Source organism: Phalacrocorax carbo, chromosome 2 (assembly GCF_963921805.1).
Source record: "Phalacrocorax carbo chromosome 2, bPhaCar2.1, whole genome shotgun sequence".
Taxonomy (NCBI): domain Eukaryota; kingdom Metazoa; phylum Chordata; class Aves; order Suliformes; family Phalacrocoracidae; genus Phalacrocorax; species Phalacrocorax carbo.
In genome coordinates, this window is record NC_087514.1 from 115,659,531 (window position 1) to 115,674,603 (window position 15,073).

At 40.3% G+C, this 15,073-nt stretch overlaps 1 protein-coding gene across 5 annotated transcripts in view; it reads right to left on the reverse strand.

Moving 5' to 3' along the window:
• ELMO1 (engulfment and cell motility 1) overlaps positions 1-15,073 on the reverse strand; it is a 314,254-nt gene that overhangs the window by 152,296 nt on the left and 146,885 nt on the right. For all 5 annotated transcript variants that reach the window (XM_064443946.1, XM_064443945.1, XM_064443950.1 and 2 more), the window contains one exon: positions 1,003-1,111. In XM_064443946.1, the coding sequence (XP_064300016.1) occupies positions 1,003-1,111 (109 nt within the window). The remainder of the gene's footprint in view (positions 1-1,002; positions 1,112-15,073) is intronic.

The window sequence follows — 15,073 nt, forward strand, 5'->3', positions numbered from 1 at the left end:
TCCTTTGCTCAATAAATTCTCTCAAGACAGTGCATTTAAAAGCTTTAGATGTATTAACAGCCAAATCACACTTTTAAAACAGAGCTTTTGATGTCTGTTGCAGAGCTGGTAGGAACATGAACCACTGACACCTACAGGCTTTCTTGCTGCCTTTTGCATTGCTCTTCTCTCATTACATTTTATGGACTTGGGTGTAAAGTTAAAACAAAAATCTTTATTAAGGAAAAAATTCAAAAGGAAGAAAATGTCTCTGAAACAAACAAAGCATCTCAGTTGGGCCCCCTGTTTGTGCAACAAGAAAATTAAGCTCATGGTAGTGCTTGCCAAAACAGACTGCAGCTGGATCCAAAACGTTATTGATAGGTAACTGAAGTTTATATATATATTGATAGAGTAAAACACCAACACTCCAGATAATGAAGATACAGACATGCTCTTCTGTTTGATAGTATCTAACAGTTTGTCAAGGGACTGTGATCGAAGCCAAAGACAGCTTGTTTACTCTGTATTAAAATACAATATTTCATATCACACTGTTAGAGTAAATGATACATATATCATCTGGTATTTAGTTAGAGCTTTAGAGAAAATGGGATGTGTCACTTTAGATGAGCAATCCCACAATGAATGACTATGATACTCATAAAACCAACCTATGGATAAGCCTGTGTAACAGTAAGACCATGAAGTCTACTACACCAAACCACCCAACAGGAAATTAACCGACCCCTCTGGAAATGATCCAACTGCCCTGTTTTATACAGAAGAGATTCAAAGGCTGGGTGCCCATTTCCTCTACTCCACCGTCATCACTGGTACGTCCACAAATTAGTAAGAGAGACGGAAAAATACGCATAGTCATATTGTATACTGTGCCAGTGTACAATATGTAACCATACTGAGAAATTATTCTCTGCAGAAAATTCTTGCACTGAAATAGACTTGAGGTATCGCTGAACTCATTCCATGGTTCTTAGAGGTCAAACAAACAGGTCAACTTACGTAGCTCTCCTACTTTCAGTATTTCACACAGCATCTTTGTCAGCTCGATGCTACTTCGGCCAAATGGGCACTCATGCTTGTCTTCTCGACTGCTGTTCTCCAGGACGATCTGAAGGAAGAATCAAAATAGAAAATAATCAGTTTGAAGAACCCATGAGTTGAAGTACTGTTCTCCACATCCAACATTTACGAGATATACCAGGCTGAATTTAGGAAACTCTATGTGGAGGCTCTGTTTTCACAAACCTTAGCCCTCCTCCCCAGCTAAATGACCTATGCCTGAGGCAGTCATCAACACAGAAGCAGTCCTGCTCCACTACCAACTAGGAAGCTTTGCCATTCCTATGCACTGTGGCTATTCTGCACCACCCCTGGCTTGGAGAAACTGCAGTAGGAACCAAAAAGAAATAAATAGTTTCATTTCAGATTTGTCAGTTCAGGGAAGTTAGATAGAATGATTTATAGACATGAACACACCTAGAAGGAACTATTAAAAAAAAGTGGGACCAAAATTGCATTTTGGACTCAGGTTCCAAAAAAGGTGTCAAAAATCAAACTGAAGTTCACAAAGGAAGAAAATGTGTGCATTTTCTCTGTTATGGAAGAAACTTGTGCTTGCATGCAAACCATTTCAGGGATGACTCTTGCACCAAGCCTACAAATGCTGCAAAAACGATTCAAGGAGAGCCTTTATATTCTCTGTTGAGCAAGACTGCAAAATAAATGGGAGAAAATAATTCCTTGGACATTTTTATACCCATTAAGCTCTGCCATATTAGATACATTATTTCACTGTAGATGAAAAAATCAGTTACAAAAATACTGTAGATTTCATTGAAGCTGTAAGCCTGAAAAGAGAGCAAAACAGGGGCTGGGGAAAAAAAAATGGTCAAAGCAGATTTGCAGTAAGAGGTGTCTTTGCAGTAACAAACTTCACCACCAGCTTTAAAAAAAGAAACAAATCCTAAACAGCTGCTGCATAGCCTGGGGATGAGGGACAGAGGAAGAAAATGAATTTCAAAGGTAAGAGATTTTGCCAAGCACCAGAGAACCTCAGAGGCTCTCTAAATTTTCTCCACAAACAGGTGTTTAGACACTGCTCTCTGCTTTGCATTCCCCCGTCTCCTTAGCTCCCATCTTCATCACGTTTTTTATCTGTTTGGGGTTTTTTTGTTTTTTTTTTTTGTTTGTTTGTTTGTTTGTTTGTTTAAAATCTTTAAATTTTGGCAGCAAAGAAAGCTTTACAAAAGGCTCCAAAGCCGGAACTTCACTCAAAACAATGTGGTGGAGGAGAGGACCGATGCAACGCTGGATGCCATCAAAACCCTTCCCTCCCTCCCTAGGTCTTAGTTGTGACTGCTTCATGCTCCCTTACGTGCAGAAGCTTTTTCTGTGAAGCATTTAATGGTAAGAGTGGGAAAAGAGTGAAAACTGAGGATCAAGTAGGAAAGTTATGTGCTTCACATAGATGTTTGGTGAAGAAGGTTTGGTGGAGAAGATTTGGCGTGCTATCTTAGTCCTACTGTACAAAGGGCAGCCTCTAGCTGATCCTCTGCTTCCACCTCATCACCTAGGGATGTAAAAAGATGGCTGGTCTCTGTGTTACAAGAGGTGGTCAACCTTCTTTTGTTTTCCAGTGGCGGTGGCTTGTTTTGGTTGTTTGGTTTTTTTTCAATCACCTAGACTCCCCACAGAATCTTAGGAATATGATATATATTTGACCCCCACAGATTCTTACTGGGCTTTTCCAATAGGATGGTGTCAGAATCATGTTCAGCAGTCTGCCAAGAAGAGTTACTTTCCCTTCTAAAAGTCTTGGTTTAAATTACATCTAATTGTTCCATGTCATCTCTGGGTAACAGCTGTACCAAATCAAAGAAACACCCCTGCAATTTTTGTTTGACGTTGCTGCAGCCACTGTTCATGTGAATATGAATTTGCATTCCGGATGAGTCATGCTGCTTCAGTCTCTTTCATGGAGGATAGTGCTCCATTTCCGTACCCAAATGCAGGAGCGATGATAAAGTAGCACAAGCGCAATGTAAAGCTATGTCTCAACACCTCCTCGAGATCACTTCTCTTGTTTCATTATTACTGTGTTTTATCTCTCACATAATAAAACACAAAATCTGCATACTAGAGCAGGGGGCTACTTTGACACAGATTTGTATACAGCAGAGAAACACTGGTAATAAAATCAATGGAGAGGCAAAATGAAAGGGTAAGGGGGAGGGGAAGGGAAGCACTCGGATCAGCATTCCTGCTTGCTTCTGGCAAATGCATTTTGTTGAGTTTCACATTAACTCGACATATTAACATTTCATGAGCACATAAATATTTAACGGTGACACCATATATGCATATAATGTAAGGCAGAATTACAGCAATCAATAAGAATGCCAGAGAAATAGTTAAGGCACTGTGTATTGCTATAGAGCAAATTAAATGGCAATTTGAGTAATCAATATGTAAAGCAGCCTTGAAATGATCCTCAGACACACTCTCTGCAAGCATCATCTTTTAGCATTTGCTGTGCAAAATAAGGCAGAGCTGGCATGTTACATTTCTGTGAGAAAGGAAGATAGAAGGCCCTTTACTACATCTAAATATCTGTAGGCAAATTTGCCAGATACAGATCTTCAGTAAGAAAGAGCAATGGTAAAAAGGGAATGAAAAAAAAGTTCTTCTAAATACTCAAAGAGAAATCATTCCTAATCTTGGCAACAGATTTACAACATTCATTATTATATTTGTAATACTCTTCATGACTTCGCGACTCTCATCCTGTTCCAAAGTAAAAATGCCATAAATATAGCTGATAAGGGCATGATTTTAATGTTATTTCCTTTATTGCTCTGGTAATGGAGGTGAAATAAGCGGGGAATGGACATGTTTACTTTATAAACTAGTGAAAACAATAGCAGGGAAGGAAACATAACACAGCTTTAAGACTGAAAATACTTCTGTATGTCTACAGAGCATACCGCCGGCTTGATTCACATTTCTATCACATCAGCTCTTTGACCAAGGAAAGGAGAGTAGCGAGGAAGTCATGAAGCCCACACAACCTTCATTCAAATGGAGGTCTATCATTAATGCTCATGAAGTCTCTGCACCCTATTATCTTCCTCCTCCTCCCCCTCACCAATCCATAGTGAGTTGCAGATCCACCAGATGTTTCACAGCTGGCAGATACGGTGGTTTAATTTTGCTTGGGGGAAACATATATTTAAAGGTAGAAACCAAGGACGCTGCAGGAGAGCTCTTGGCACCACAGAACCATAGAATCATTTAGGTTGGAAAAGCCTTTGATGATCATCAAGTCCAGCCATAAATCTAACTTGCCAAGGCCACCAGTAAACCATGTCCCTGAGCGCCATGTCTACACCTCTTTTAAATACCTCCAGGGATGGTGACTCAACCACTTCCCTGGGCAGCCTGTTCCAATGCTTGACAACCATTTCAGTGAAGAAATTTTTCCTAGTATCCAATCTAAACCTCCCCTGGTGCAACTTGAGGCCATTTCCTCTTGTCCTATCACTTGCTACTTGGGAAAAGAGACTGATAACCACCTTGCTAAAACCTCCTTTCAGGCAGTTGTAGAGAGCAATAAGGTTTCAGCTTCCTCTTCTCCAGATAAACAACCCCAGCTCCCTCAGCCACTCCTCATAAGACGACTTCTCCAGACCCCTCACCAACTTTGTTGCCCTTCTCTAGACACGCTCCAGCAACTCAATGTCCTTCCAGTGCTGAGGGGCCCAAAACTGAACACAGTACTCGAGGTGCGGCCTCACCAGTGCTGAGTACAGGGGCACCATCACTTCCCTGCTCCTGCTGGCCACACTATTCCTGATGCAAGCCAGGATGCTGTTGGCCACCTTGGCCACCTGGGCACGCTGCTGGATTATATTCCATCTTCCTTCAGACCTACCCTGACTCTGGTCAGCCTGCTTACCTGCCCTTTACTTTGATATTAGGAATCTACTTCTGCCAGTTTTTCCTTTCTTCAGTCCTTGCAGCACTATGCAATTTGGAAGCTCCAACATAGAAATGTGCCTTCTAATACACTAGATGTTATACAGGCAAAAACCAAAACCAGCTCACAATACGAGAGTACTAAATGTGGCAAATCCTCTTCGCTTCCTCTGTTCCTTTGATCAATACTGCCTTTTACGATGAGGCAAAGTAGAAAACCACCATGATGTATAACACTCAATAATAACATTTTTTTTCTTTAGGGAAAAACAAAACAAATCCAGACAAAAATCTGAAGGAAAAAAAAACCAAAATGGAAAGAAAATTACCAAGAGAGGGCAGCCAGGAAAAATCTAAGCAATGAAAAAACATTAACAAGCAAGACAGGAAAGAGAGCTGATTTTTTTAAAAAGTCAATTTTTCTTCACAAAAACAAAAAAACAACAACAAAAAATCCCCACAAAATGGAAAACTGCAGCTCAGAAAAAGGGAGGAAAAAAGAGCAAGTGAGTGAGACAAGTATAGAATGAGAACAAAATTGTAACACAAGAACGACATGAATGGAGCAGCAGGGGGAAAAAAGAGGTTTAAAAATGTTTTTTAAAATGCATGTGAGGAGGTGAAATTTTTAGGAAACCAGTGTTATCCATTTTCTTGACATTTCTACAGATGAAACTCTGTGTCCTGTTAAGGCATAGGTATTTGACAATATCTGTAGCAGAATACAGATCTGTACAGTTTTTATTATTTTTAAGTTACCGACTAAAAATATTCCTCATCTCTTATTTACAAATTCCTGCTGTAAATGGAATAGAAACATTTCCCAATTACCAAGCAAAACCAATGAGTGATCAGAAATGAAGGCTTCATCATGTTTCCCAAGGTAGACATTTCAGGCAGCACTGGTCAGCAACTGGTGAGAGCTGAATTTCATCTGGGATTTAGCCATATAAGTTGCCTGAAGTACCACGTTTCCTCTGAAGCCAAAAGTCTTTTCAAGAAGTGGAAGGCAGCCCTCCAACATCCAATTGTCCAACAGGAAAGAATACTCCTCCTCAGAGAATATGTTAGGTTGTTGCTTTTAACTGCAAGATCTTTTCTATTTCCCCTTGTCTTATAATCAGCGGTTCTCAGCATCACCCAAAGAAGGCTTACCTGCCTTTACAAGATATCTACCAATAGCATGGACAAAAACATAAATTCAAGTGTCATGCTTGGATCACAAAAGAATAATGCAAAGTCTCCAGTAGAAGGAAAAAAAAAAAACCCAAACAAACCCACCCCTAAAACCCCCCCAAAACACCCAACCAAAACAAGCCCGAAATCAGAAGATTTTTCTAACTTTATGGCAGTGTTTCTTTATGATCTTCCACTGAATTATTCATCAAGTCCATCACTACCTCAGGAGCACAAAGCAGACCCTCAGGGAGGCAGTAGACTAAATTAAGGATTTTCCACATTTGACTACCATGGGCTTAAAAATCTGCATCAGCTTCAATAACGAAGCTTATACCTACAACTAAGACTTAATGACTGACAAAGGCAAAGTTTTGAAGACAGGTTTATTCAAAAGCTTCCTCATCAAAATCCAGGAGGATGAAACCACCAGACAGAAATATTCCTCCTTCGCTGGGAAGGAATATCGATTTAGCCAATCCCTTAATCCCTCATATTAAAGATTAAATTGGCTCAAAGTAGACTGCCCACAGCAACTGCAGATGTAATTCTCAGATTCCTGAACCAACCTCAGAGCTTGGTAATGGAATAGAGGTTCATTATGATTAGGAATTAAATACAGAAATGAAAGGCAAGACCCACTATAGCTGCATCAATACTTATAATAAATCCCACAGCAGACAGTTCAACAAGCCTTGCTGCACTATTAAAAAGGAGCATTTCCCCAGACCTATTTTGTAGTACTCTCTAAAATGACCCTGTGTTAACAGATACCAAGTTTTCTAGCAGTCTGCTGTAGGTTAATATCAAGAGGTTCAGAGAGTTGGTTAGTAAAGATGGTAAAAACCACCTTAAACCTAAAATGAAAAGTCAAGGCAGCATTTTAGTACCCCAAAATCGCAGGAATGCTCTTCCTTTTCCTAAGCTTCCTCACCATATACGGCAGGCTTCACCATTCCCTTCTTATTTAGATGCTTTAAGTAACCCTAGGAAGTCAGTCTTAAGCATATGCTTCCTGAGACAGATATGGGACGCTACTGCAGACAGACTCAATTTCCATTCATCCTCTTCACCAATTTTCTTCCTAAGGCAGCTCATCATTTGCATCAAATTCAGCATCAGTGTTCTTCCAAGAATCTTCACTCAGCACTGTCCCCTCTAACCTGTCTTTTTATCGTCATTATTTTATTTTCAATTTCCCATACTTCCTCTCTCCCTTATCTCAGCCTTCCTACACATTCTTGAGGCATTACAGAAATTCCTCACGGCAAAACTAAAATAAAGCAACAGTTATGTCTGCCTTCCTCAGGAAGGCACTGGAATTGCAATTTAAGCCGAGATTTGAGAGACGTGCTGAGACCTACTGCACATACTGAAAAAGGAAGGAGCCACTGACACGAGAAACATGGACGCAAAGCCGTGCCTTATTTGAGAGGCAACTAGTTATAGGACCATGTTAAGGATCAGGCAACAAGAGTCTGATATGTGCTTTGTCGTGCACAACTATGAATAGGCACCTGGGGGATAACCAGCGCATCGTGTGAGAAGTGCACGGTAACCTGATGCTCCTGGGGAGAACTGCTAACAGGAGGCACAGAGCCCGCTATGACAAAGCAACCAGGAGACAGCGACACAGGGCAGGAGGGAAAAGAAAAGCACTTGATTATGTCATTATATAACAACATATAGGTAACAGGGTGAATTCAGATTGTCACATTAATATTACAGCCAGTGTAAGTGTCAAAAGACTCTGCAGCCATAAAACTCATCTAAAAAAGATGGCTTAAAACGGCCAATAGTTGGTTTTCTTCTGGAAAAATTATTATGTGGTGTCCCCCCCTCCTTTTAAAACAAATCTAGTCCCAAACTATCACAACCTAAGTTTGGATGGTTCTGCAGTTGCTCACCTAGCAATAAATTCTACTTCTCATGTAAACACCTTAGCTTGAAGCATGATTTTATTGTCTTTATTCTCCATCAAAAACTAAATACCCAGTGGTTTGTCTTGAAATATTATGTATCTTCCTCCTTTCCTTGCCACTCCATGCAGAACCACAAAATCTCTGTAAAGCACGGCAGTAAGACCCAAGATGAGAAGCCCAGCTGCCATGTCATCTTCAGAAGCAGCACCAGGATGTGCTCTTGACTTCCCCCAGGCAAGGAGGGAAGTTTTTTGGTGTTGACCTGGTCCAATTTGAAAACTACTGGCCAGGTATTCCTTCTCCCTCCATGCCCCACACAAATGTAAGGCGGTGAAGCTTTCCCTGTAATCCTCTCCTCGCTCACCTGCAGCAGAAGAGGAGGTAGGAAACTGCAGTACCTGCATAATATGACAAGTTTTTGAAATTTTCTTCTCTTTCATAATATGAAACAGGCCCTACTAGTGCCCTAACATTACTGTGGTACGGGTATATTAGAAAAGCATCAACCTTTATTGCAAATCGATGAGACTGGCAGCTAGAATAGCATCACAAAAGCTCCCGGCACAGAGTAAATGGGAAAACCTGTAAGACTTCATAGCTAGTCTTCTCTCCCCATGTATACACATCTCAGCTTTGCAGGTGGAGGGATCATGGGACCACAAAAACCAGCCATGTCTTTCTGTGCTACTGCTGCAACTCACAGTATGATTCAAAACCTTCTGATGACAACAGCTAGACTTGCAACAACTTCTGGGCCCTTTGGATCAGGATCTCGTTCAGCCAACAGCTTCCATATACATGGGAAAGTTTAGGTGTGTTCTGAATGGTGAGAAGTGATCTGAACATACGCAGGACTAACGCTGTCATATGTATCCCATAGCACATACCACACAGGGCTGTGCAGCGGGTGCCATGACCCCCTTACAATTCTCTTCTTCCTCAGTACTAACCTAACTCTGCATTTATGCTGCAACCAGCCACTCTAGGCTTTTGCCTCTTTTCTGTAGGGGCCCCACCTCAATTGTGCCATCAGTGATGGAGGGCCTCGGAGCAAAACCACACAACTGCCTGGTGTGTTGGTATGGAAAGCAGAGATATTGAGTGATGTTTGGGGCAGACAGAAAAGCAGCTCGATATCTGAGTGGAAGGTAAGAACAGAGAATGGGAAGACTGACAGTGAGAAGAGAAGGCAAGAACACATTATCAGGCTGGGATCCGCTGGGCTTAGGCAATTAGGTCTCATGTGGACAACTGCATTCCTTCACAAGACATACCAGGAAGTCACATGTAACAAAGCTCACTTTTCTCTCTACCTTTAGCAGAACAGAAATAAATTACATCCCTTTTCCTATCATTTCTGGGGAAATAAAAATGGCATGGCAGAAATCAGGCTCAGTTTTATTTCAGTAAATGCTGAAATTATATGTTGGACTACTCATATCTGATCAGGCTAGAATGAGTAGGCATGAGGAGACTTTGTGAATTGACGGAAGGATGTGTAGGCAGCCTCCTATATAACAACTGCATGGGTTAGAAAGTATACGGCAGACAGTCTGAATGTGACTCAACCCATTAAAGTTCTGAAAGGTCTCTGCGGGATGCCAGCAATCTTCCTGCCTGCATCACCGGCACTCGCAAACAGAACCTGCTCCTCCACTGTGATTTCTGAAGGCTTCAAATTAAAAGAACTGCCTCCTTCAACACCCCCCCTCCAAAAGCAGCAAGTCAAGTAGCTACTGGGAAAAAAGTGTCTCTGTATCGCAGCTGTGTGAATAACCGATTTTCCAGCTCAGCAGATGCAAGGGAAAGGGGATTTTCTACTGACCCTAAAACAGCTCAACTTTTAATTTTCAGGTAATCAAAATAACTCTTAGCTCAACTGAAGTCCAAACATTGATTTGATTTGGAACATTTTAATTTTAACTTTTAAAATTTGTTTTAAATACAAGAACAGAAAATTTAGGAGCATACCACTGAAATGTTACACAAAAATGTAGTAGCAATGGATCCATTATGAAACATACCAAGGGATTAATAAGCCCAACTTTTCAGCATGATTTCAACACGGGTTCCCCACCCTGGTGGCAATATTTTATACTGAAAATTTTACATTCAATATCTAACAGTTATTTGAATGAAATAGACAAAATCAGTGGGAAAAGGGGTAAACCTTCTCTTTCACAGATGAGGGTCATGAATTTCAGGCTACAGTAAAATGAGCTCGTCCCAAGGAACACTTTTTCCCTACACATGTGAAGAACCTACTAATCTAATAAATGGCAAAGAATTGGGCATAAACTTGGGTAGCCAGCTGGGCAGAATCCAAATAGGTGGACAGCCAATGATCAGACCCAGAGCTGCTAATTTTATTGGCAGTTTCTGCCTGAAGCACCAATCTCTTGTGCTTAAACAAAACAAGGAGACACAGTATCTGTCTTCTCAAGGCAAAAATCTCACTCCAAAGAACCAGTGAGACCTGCTAGAATATAGCTGGTCATAAGTGCAAGAGAAAAATACAGACAAGTCATCAATTTGGCAGTCATCAAAAGCAAATTTCTTAGAATGAGAAATGTGGACTCCACCGTAGACAATGCTGTATTGGACGACTTTGTGACTCAGCTGACTTCCTGTGAAATATGATAACCTCCAAGTAAAATCCTACACTCCCTCCCAGATGAAGGTTATCACTATAGTTAGAGAACTGTGAGGAAAATGTGAAAAAAGGGAATATTTCAACAGTAGTGCATTAGAAGCTAAGGTATAATTGCTGTAAATTCAGTTTACTCAATGGCATCTGCTCTTTCTGCCTGGAAACACTGTTAAATTAGCCAAGATCCAAGACGAATGGCAGTCCACTCACAACTAGAGCAGTAACTTTGATTTTGCTGCCTGCTATCAAGTACACCTGAATGAACATTGACTGCACATATAGAGGTCAACTCACTGAAACTGCAAAGCTAGTGTTTCTATAGAAGCATCCCAGGCACAAACATGGCACATTTCTCTTTTGGGTTACAAATAAAAGGAGCGCTCCATTTTGGTTCCTTTATCTTGCACTTTATACCAAACTAAGCAAATATCATTATTTTACATCAATATTAATAATCACTGGAGTGCATGTGTACAAAAAATAAAATCAGGCAAATGAATACACACTTACAAGCACATACGCATACAAAATATTTCGGTTTTATGTATTCATACCTCCCTCCTCACTGCATCTTGAAAACAAAATGGATCTGAATAGTCTTGCACCACAAATTCCCAAACAAATCAATGACAAAGCACCAATAAATTGAGACATTTATAGCAATGGTGGCATGATAGCATTTCCGTGGCAAGGTTTTTCTCCAGACACTTTTTATACTCAGGAAAGTTTTGAAGGCACACTGCTACAAGTTACCAGTAAGAAAAATCTCAAGATGTCTGCACTGAATAAAGTCTGGTTTAAATTGTAACTTATAATTTTATTTTTAAAATTGGTAGAACATGAAGCTGAAGTAGTTTTGGAAAGGAGTGAATTGGAAGTGGGGGGGACTTGCCTGCTCCAAAAGAACAAAAAAAAAAATTATCTGTCACAAAGCTTTATTCCAATCATTTTCTTCACTGTTAACTTTAATTATACACTCCGACTGTCCTATAATTATGTAGCTTGGGAAGCTGCCAATTATTTCCCGTGGAAACTTTTAAAATGTCTTGCAGAGACTCAACATTACTTCCATCAATGCATTCCATATACTATGTCATCACCTTTTAAAAGCAAAGTCTCTGACGATAGCGATTGATTATTTGAGTTGAACATGAAAAAAATGCAGTGTATATCAGTCACTGATAGCACCAGACAATTAATAGAGAACAGAAAGAAAAGCTAACTCAACAGGAAACTAATTCAATACGAAACTTTTTTAAAGATCCAAATGATAGCTAAGGACCCCACAAGATCAAAGAAACCATGGGGGGTATTTTTCCCCCTCCACTAAACAACCTTTTTCTGGAGGCTCCAGTCATATTGTAGAGTAAACAAAATCTGAGGTTCAGAAACTATCAACTGGAGGCCTAAATAAGGAAAAACAACACTGTGTTTATCTGAAGGAAGACAGCAAGTAAAGAAAACATATTACTGTAGTATCCAACAGGGAAAGGTGAACGTGAGAAATTGATCATGGCAAAGTAGGTAAGAAATAATCAAAGAGGGGGAAAAAAGTTTGGTTATTTTTGTTCCTCCTTCACCATGTGACACCTGTGTTTCCACCTTGAAATGCTTTCCGCTTTCAAGATGCAGAGTTACCCTTCTGCTCCACTGCCTTCATTACCCATGTTCTTCAACACACTGCAATTTTATTTATTTTTCCTATGAGTACTTTTGTTTGGTATTGGTCTTTGAAGCCCCACTACCGCCCCCCTCAAAGGGCACTTCAGTTTCAGGCATCCTTCCCACTTAACTAATCCATTTATTATGCAAGTTATTTCTATGCACAATCACTTATGAGAGGCAGAACAAGGAATGAAAAGGGAAGAGAGTACTTACTGCCTGTCTTCTAACTTCTCCTTATCCATTTTTTTTCAGGAATTCAAGAAGATACTTTAACTAAGGGCTGTGCGGCTGGGGCATCCTAAGGAACTGGCAGGTCAGACTGCAGTGATTTGTGCTGCCCATTAAAATGCAACACTGCCATTAGACTCAGTGAAACCATCATGAATTCCTGATAGCATCTTTGCTTAATACACCACATTCTGTCAGGAGGAGCTTCATATTTTCCAAGCTCATTTCAAACCAATTCTAGTCTCCAGCCTCAATTTTTAACTACTGCACAGCACAGATATTATCTTGTTTGGGGTCTTAGGAATTAACCTATGGTACAGCAATCAAGCGCATTGCCAAAGGCCAAGTTGAAAATAATCTCTCCGCCTAGGAACCAAAACGTTCCTAGTATCAACAATGAAAAAAGGAGGAGAGCTCCTGTCAAACAAGTTGTTCAGTACTCAAGTGTTATTTGTGTAGCTAACAATTTCTTGCGGAACTTAACCTTGACCACAGAGGGAATTTTTGTCAGGGTATAGCAGTAGAAATATATCTGAAAAAATAAGCAAGGTCATCAGGATGGACATGTAGAGCCACCTCATGTTGTGGGAGCTTTGGGAGCCAAAGGCCATTAAGGAAAGGTAATGTTAGATGTGAAATAAGGAACTCAAAATGAGAAGGCATGTCAGGGCCCACAGGAAACTACTGTACGCCAGCTAATAAGTCAAGGAGATTAAAAGACAGAAAGTACATATCTTTTGCGATCAAAGACTAGCAGCGCTGCAGGAGTTGCACAACACCATTTCATCTCGGAGGTGTTGAGCATGCTGTTACCATGACAAGGTGGGCCACCGCAGATGAGAGCGCTACCATGCCAGCAATGCTAGTATAAGCACTATGTAGAACCACTCAGGAAAGATGGGTAGGCTATCATACTCGCAAGGTGTGTTAACACTTCCCAAAGCAGCTTTGAGCAAGCAATTTAATCTGAGCGTGCCTCAGGATGGCATTTCTAGTGTATGCGTACTCCTTCTCAGGTGGGAAATACATGAAGCACCCACTTTCCTAACAGGAAACATACAAGAATGAAAACAGACATCAAAATAACAGTGAAAATTCTCAGTAATGCAGCAGCAAAAATACTGTGTTAAAGAAACAAAGCTGAGCCAGCACCGAACTCCTTTCTAAAGAGTGGCTAATTACATGCTAAACGGAACCCATTTTTTAAGATAGCATTTACAAGAAAATGAAAAATAAGAAAAAATTGATATGTTAATGCAAGCTCTATTTCAACAGAATTTCTGTCCTCTTTAAACTCTTTCAGACTTCTTTAAAGCACAACTCTCTCATTTGGAGCACTGGCTATCCCTACTAAGCATATTCTCTGAATTTAAAATTTTCAGAAGCCGCCTATGAAGTAGCACTGTTCAGATCTTACCAAATTTTAATGAGAAAAAGTAACCCATTCTCTTTTTACAAACAAAACCACATTTCAGCAGTTTATCCAGAAAACATACTCATTGCCTAGTGTGTGAAATAAAAGTTAATTTCAAGAGTTTATAGGGTTTCATAAATATTGATGTATTGCATGGTACCACAGTTTATTTTAACAGTTATTGCTAGATTCAGACTGAGGCAGAAAGATATATTTAAAGAGCGCACCTGACAATCTTGCGGTCTCCTATTCTATACACGGATCAGCCTGGCCTGGGTATCAGTATGCCCTTTGCAAACCTATCAGAGCTTTGACACTGTTCTACTTTGAGCAAAAATGAGACAATAATTCATATTAAAAATTCACTTTTCACTTTTTAGTAGAAATGATTGGTGTGTCTACTGTCTCCTTTCTACACACAACCTTCTTTAAGCACGTCTGCATGTGCACTTTTTCTTGGGGAGTTAAACCATCCCTACTATCTCAAGACACTGACTTCCTAAGACTACCCTCTACTCCCATCTGTGCTTGCTAGGTTTATGCTTGGCAAATATTTGACTTCAATAAAGGTCAGGAAAAGCTGTTCTATTCGGAGGCAGGTATTATTCAGCTGTGTGCTGCTTCTTGTAAGGATGCAACACATAACTTGCTTTAACTACCCTCAAAATAACAAATGTAGGAAGTGGAGTGGGCACGGGGCAGGAACAGGTTGTACAAGTGAATCATGATGCTTTTTACCTATTTTTCTCCAAGCATTATCTCACCTACAGCAGTAGTTTTAGTGGGAGCATCTTAACTCTCAGGACACTGCCAACTCAGTCACTTACCAAGGCATTTGCTCATGAAAGCCTCCTTTCCACAGAAAACCCTGACAGTTTTTGGTAGACTTAGAGCAGGGCAGAGAATTCTGCAAAATTACTCATCTCTGAGCTTTTGGACATCCATCATGCATCTGAAAAAGGCACAAGCTCATCTCCCTTCTCTTTGTGGGCCTAAGCAAAAAGTAATATTTGCAAAAAGTAGTAACTGTAATATTTGACT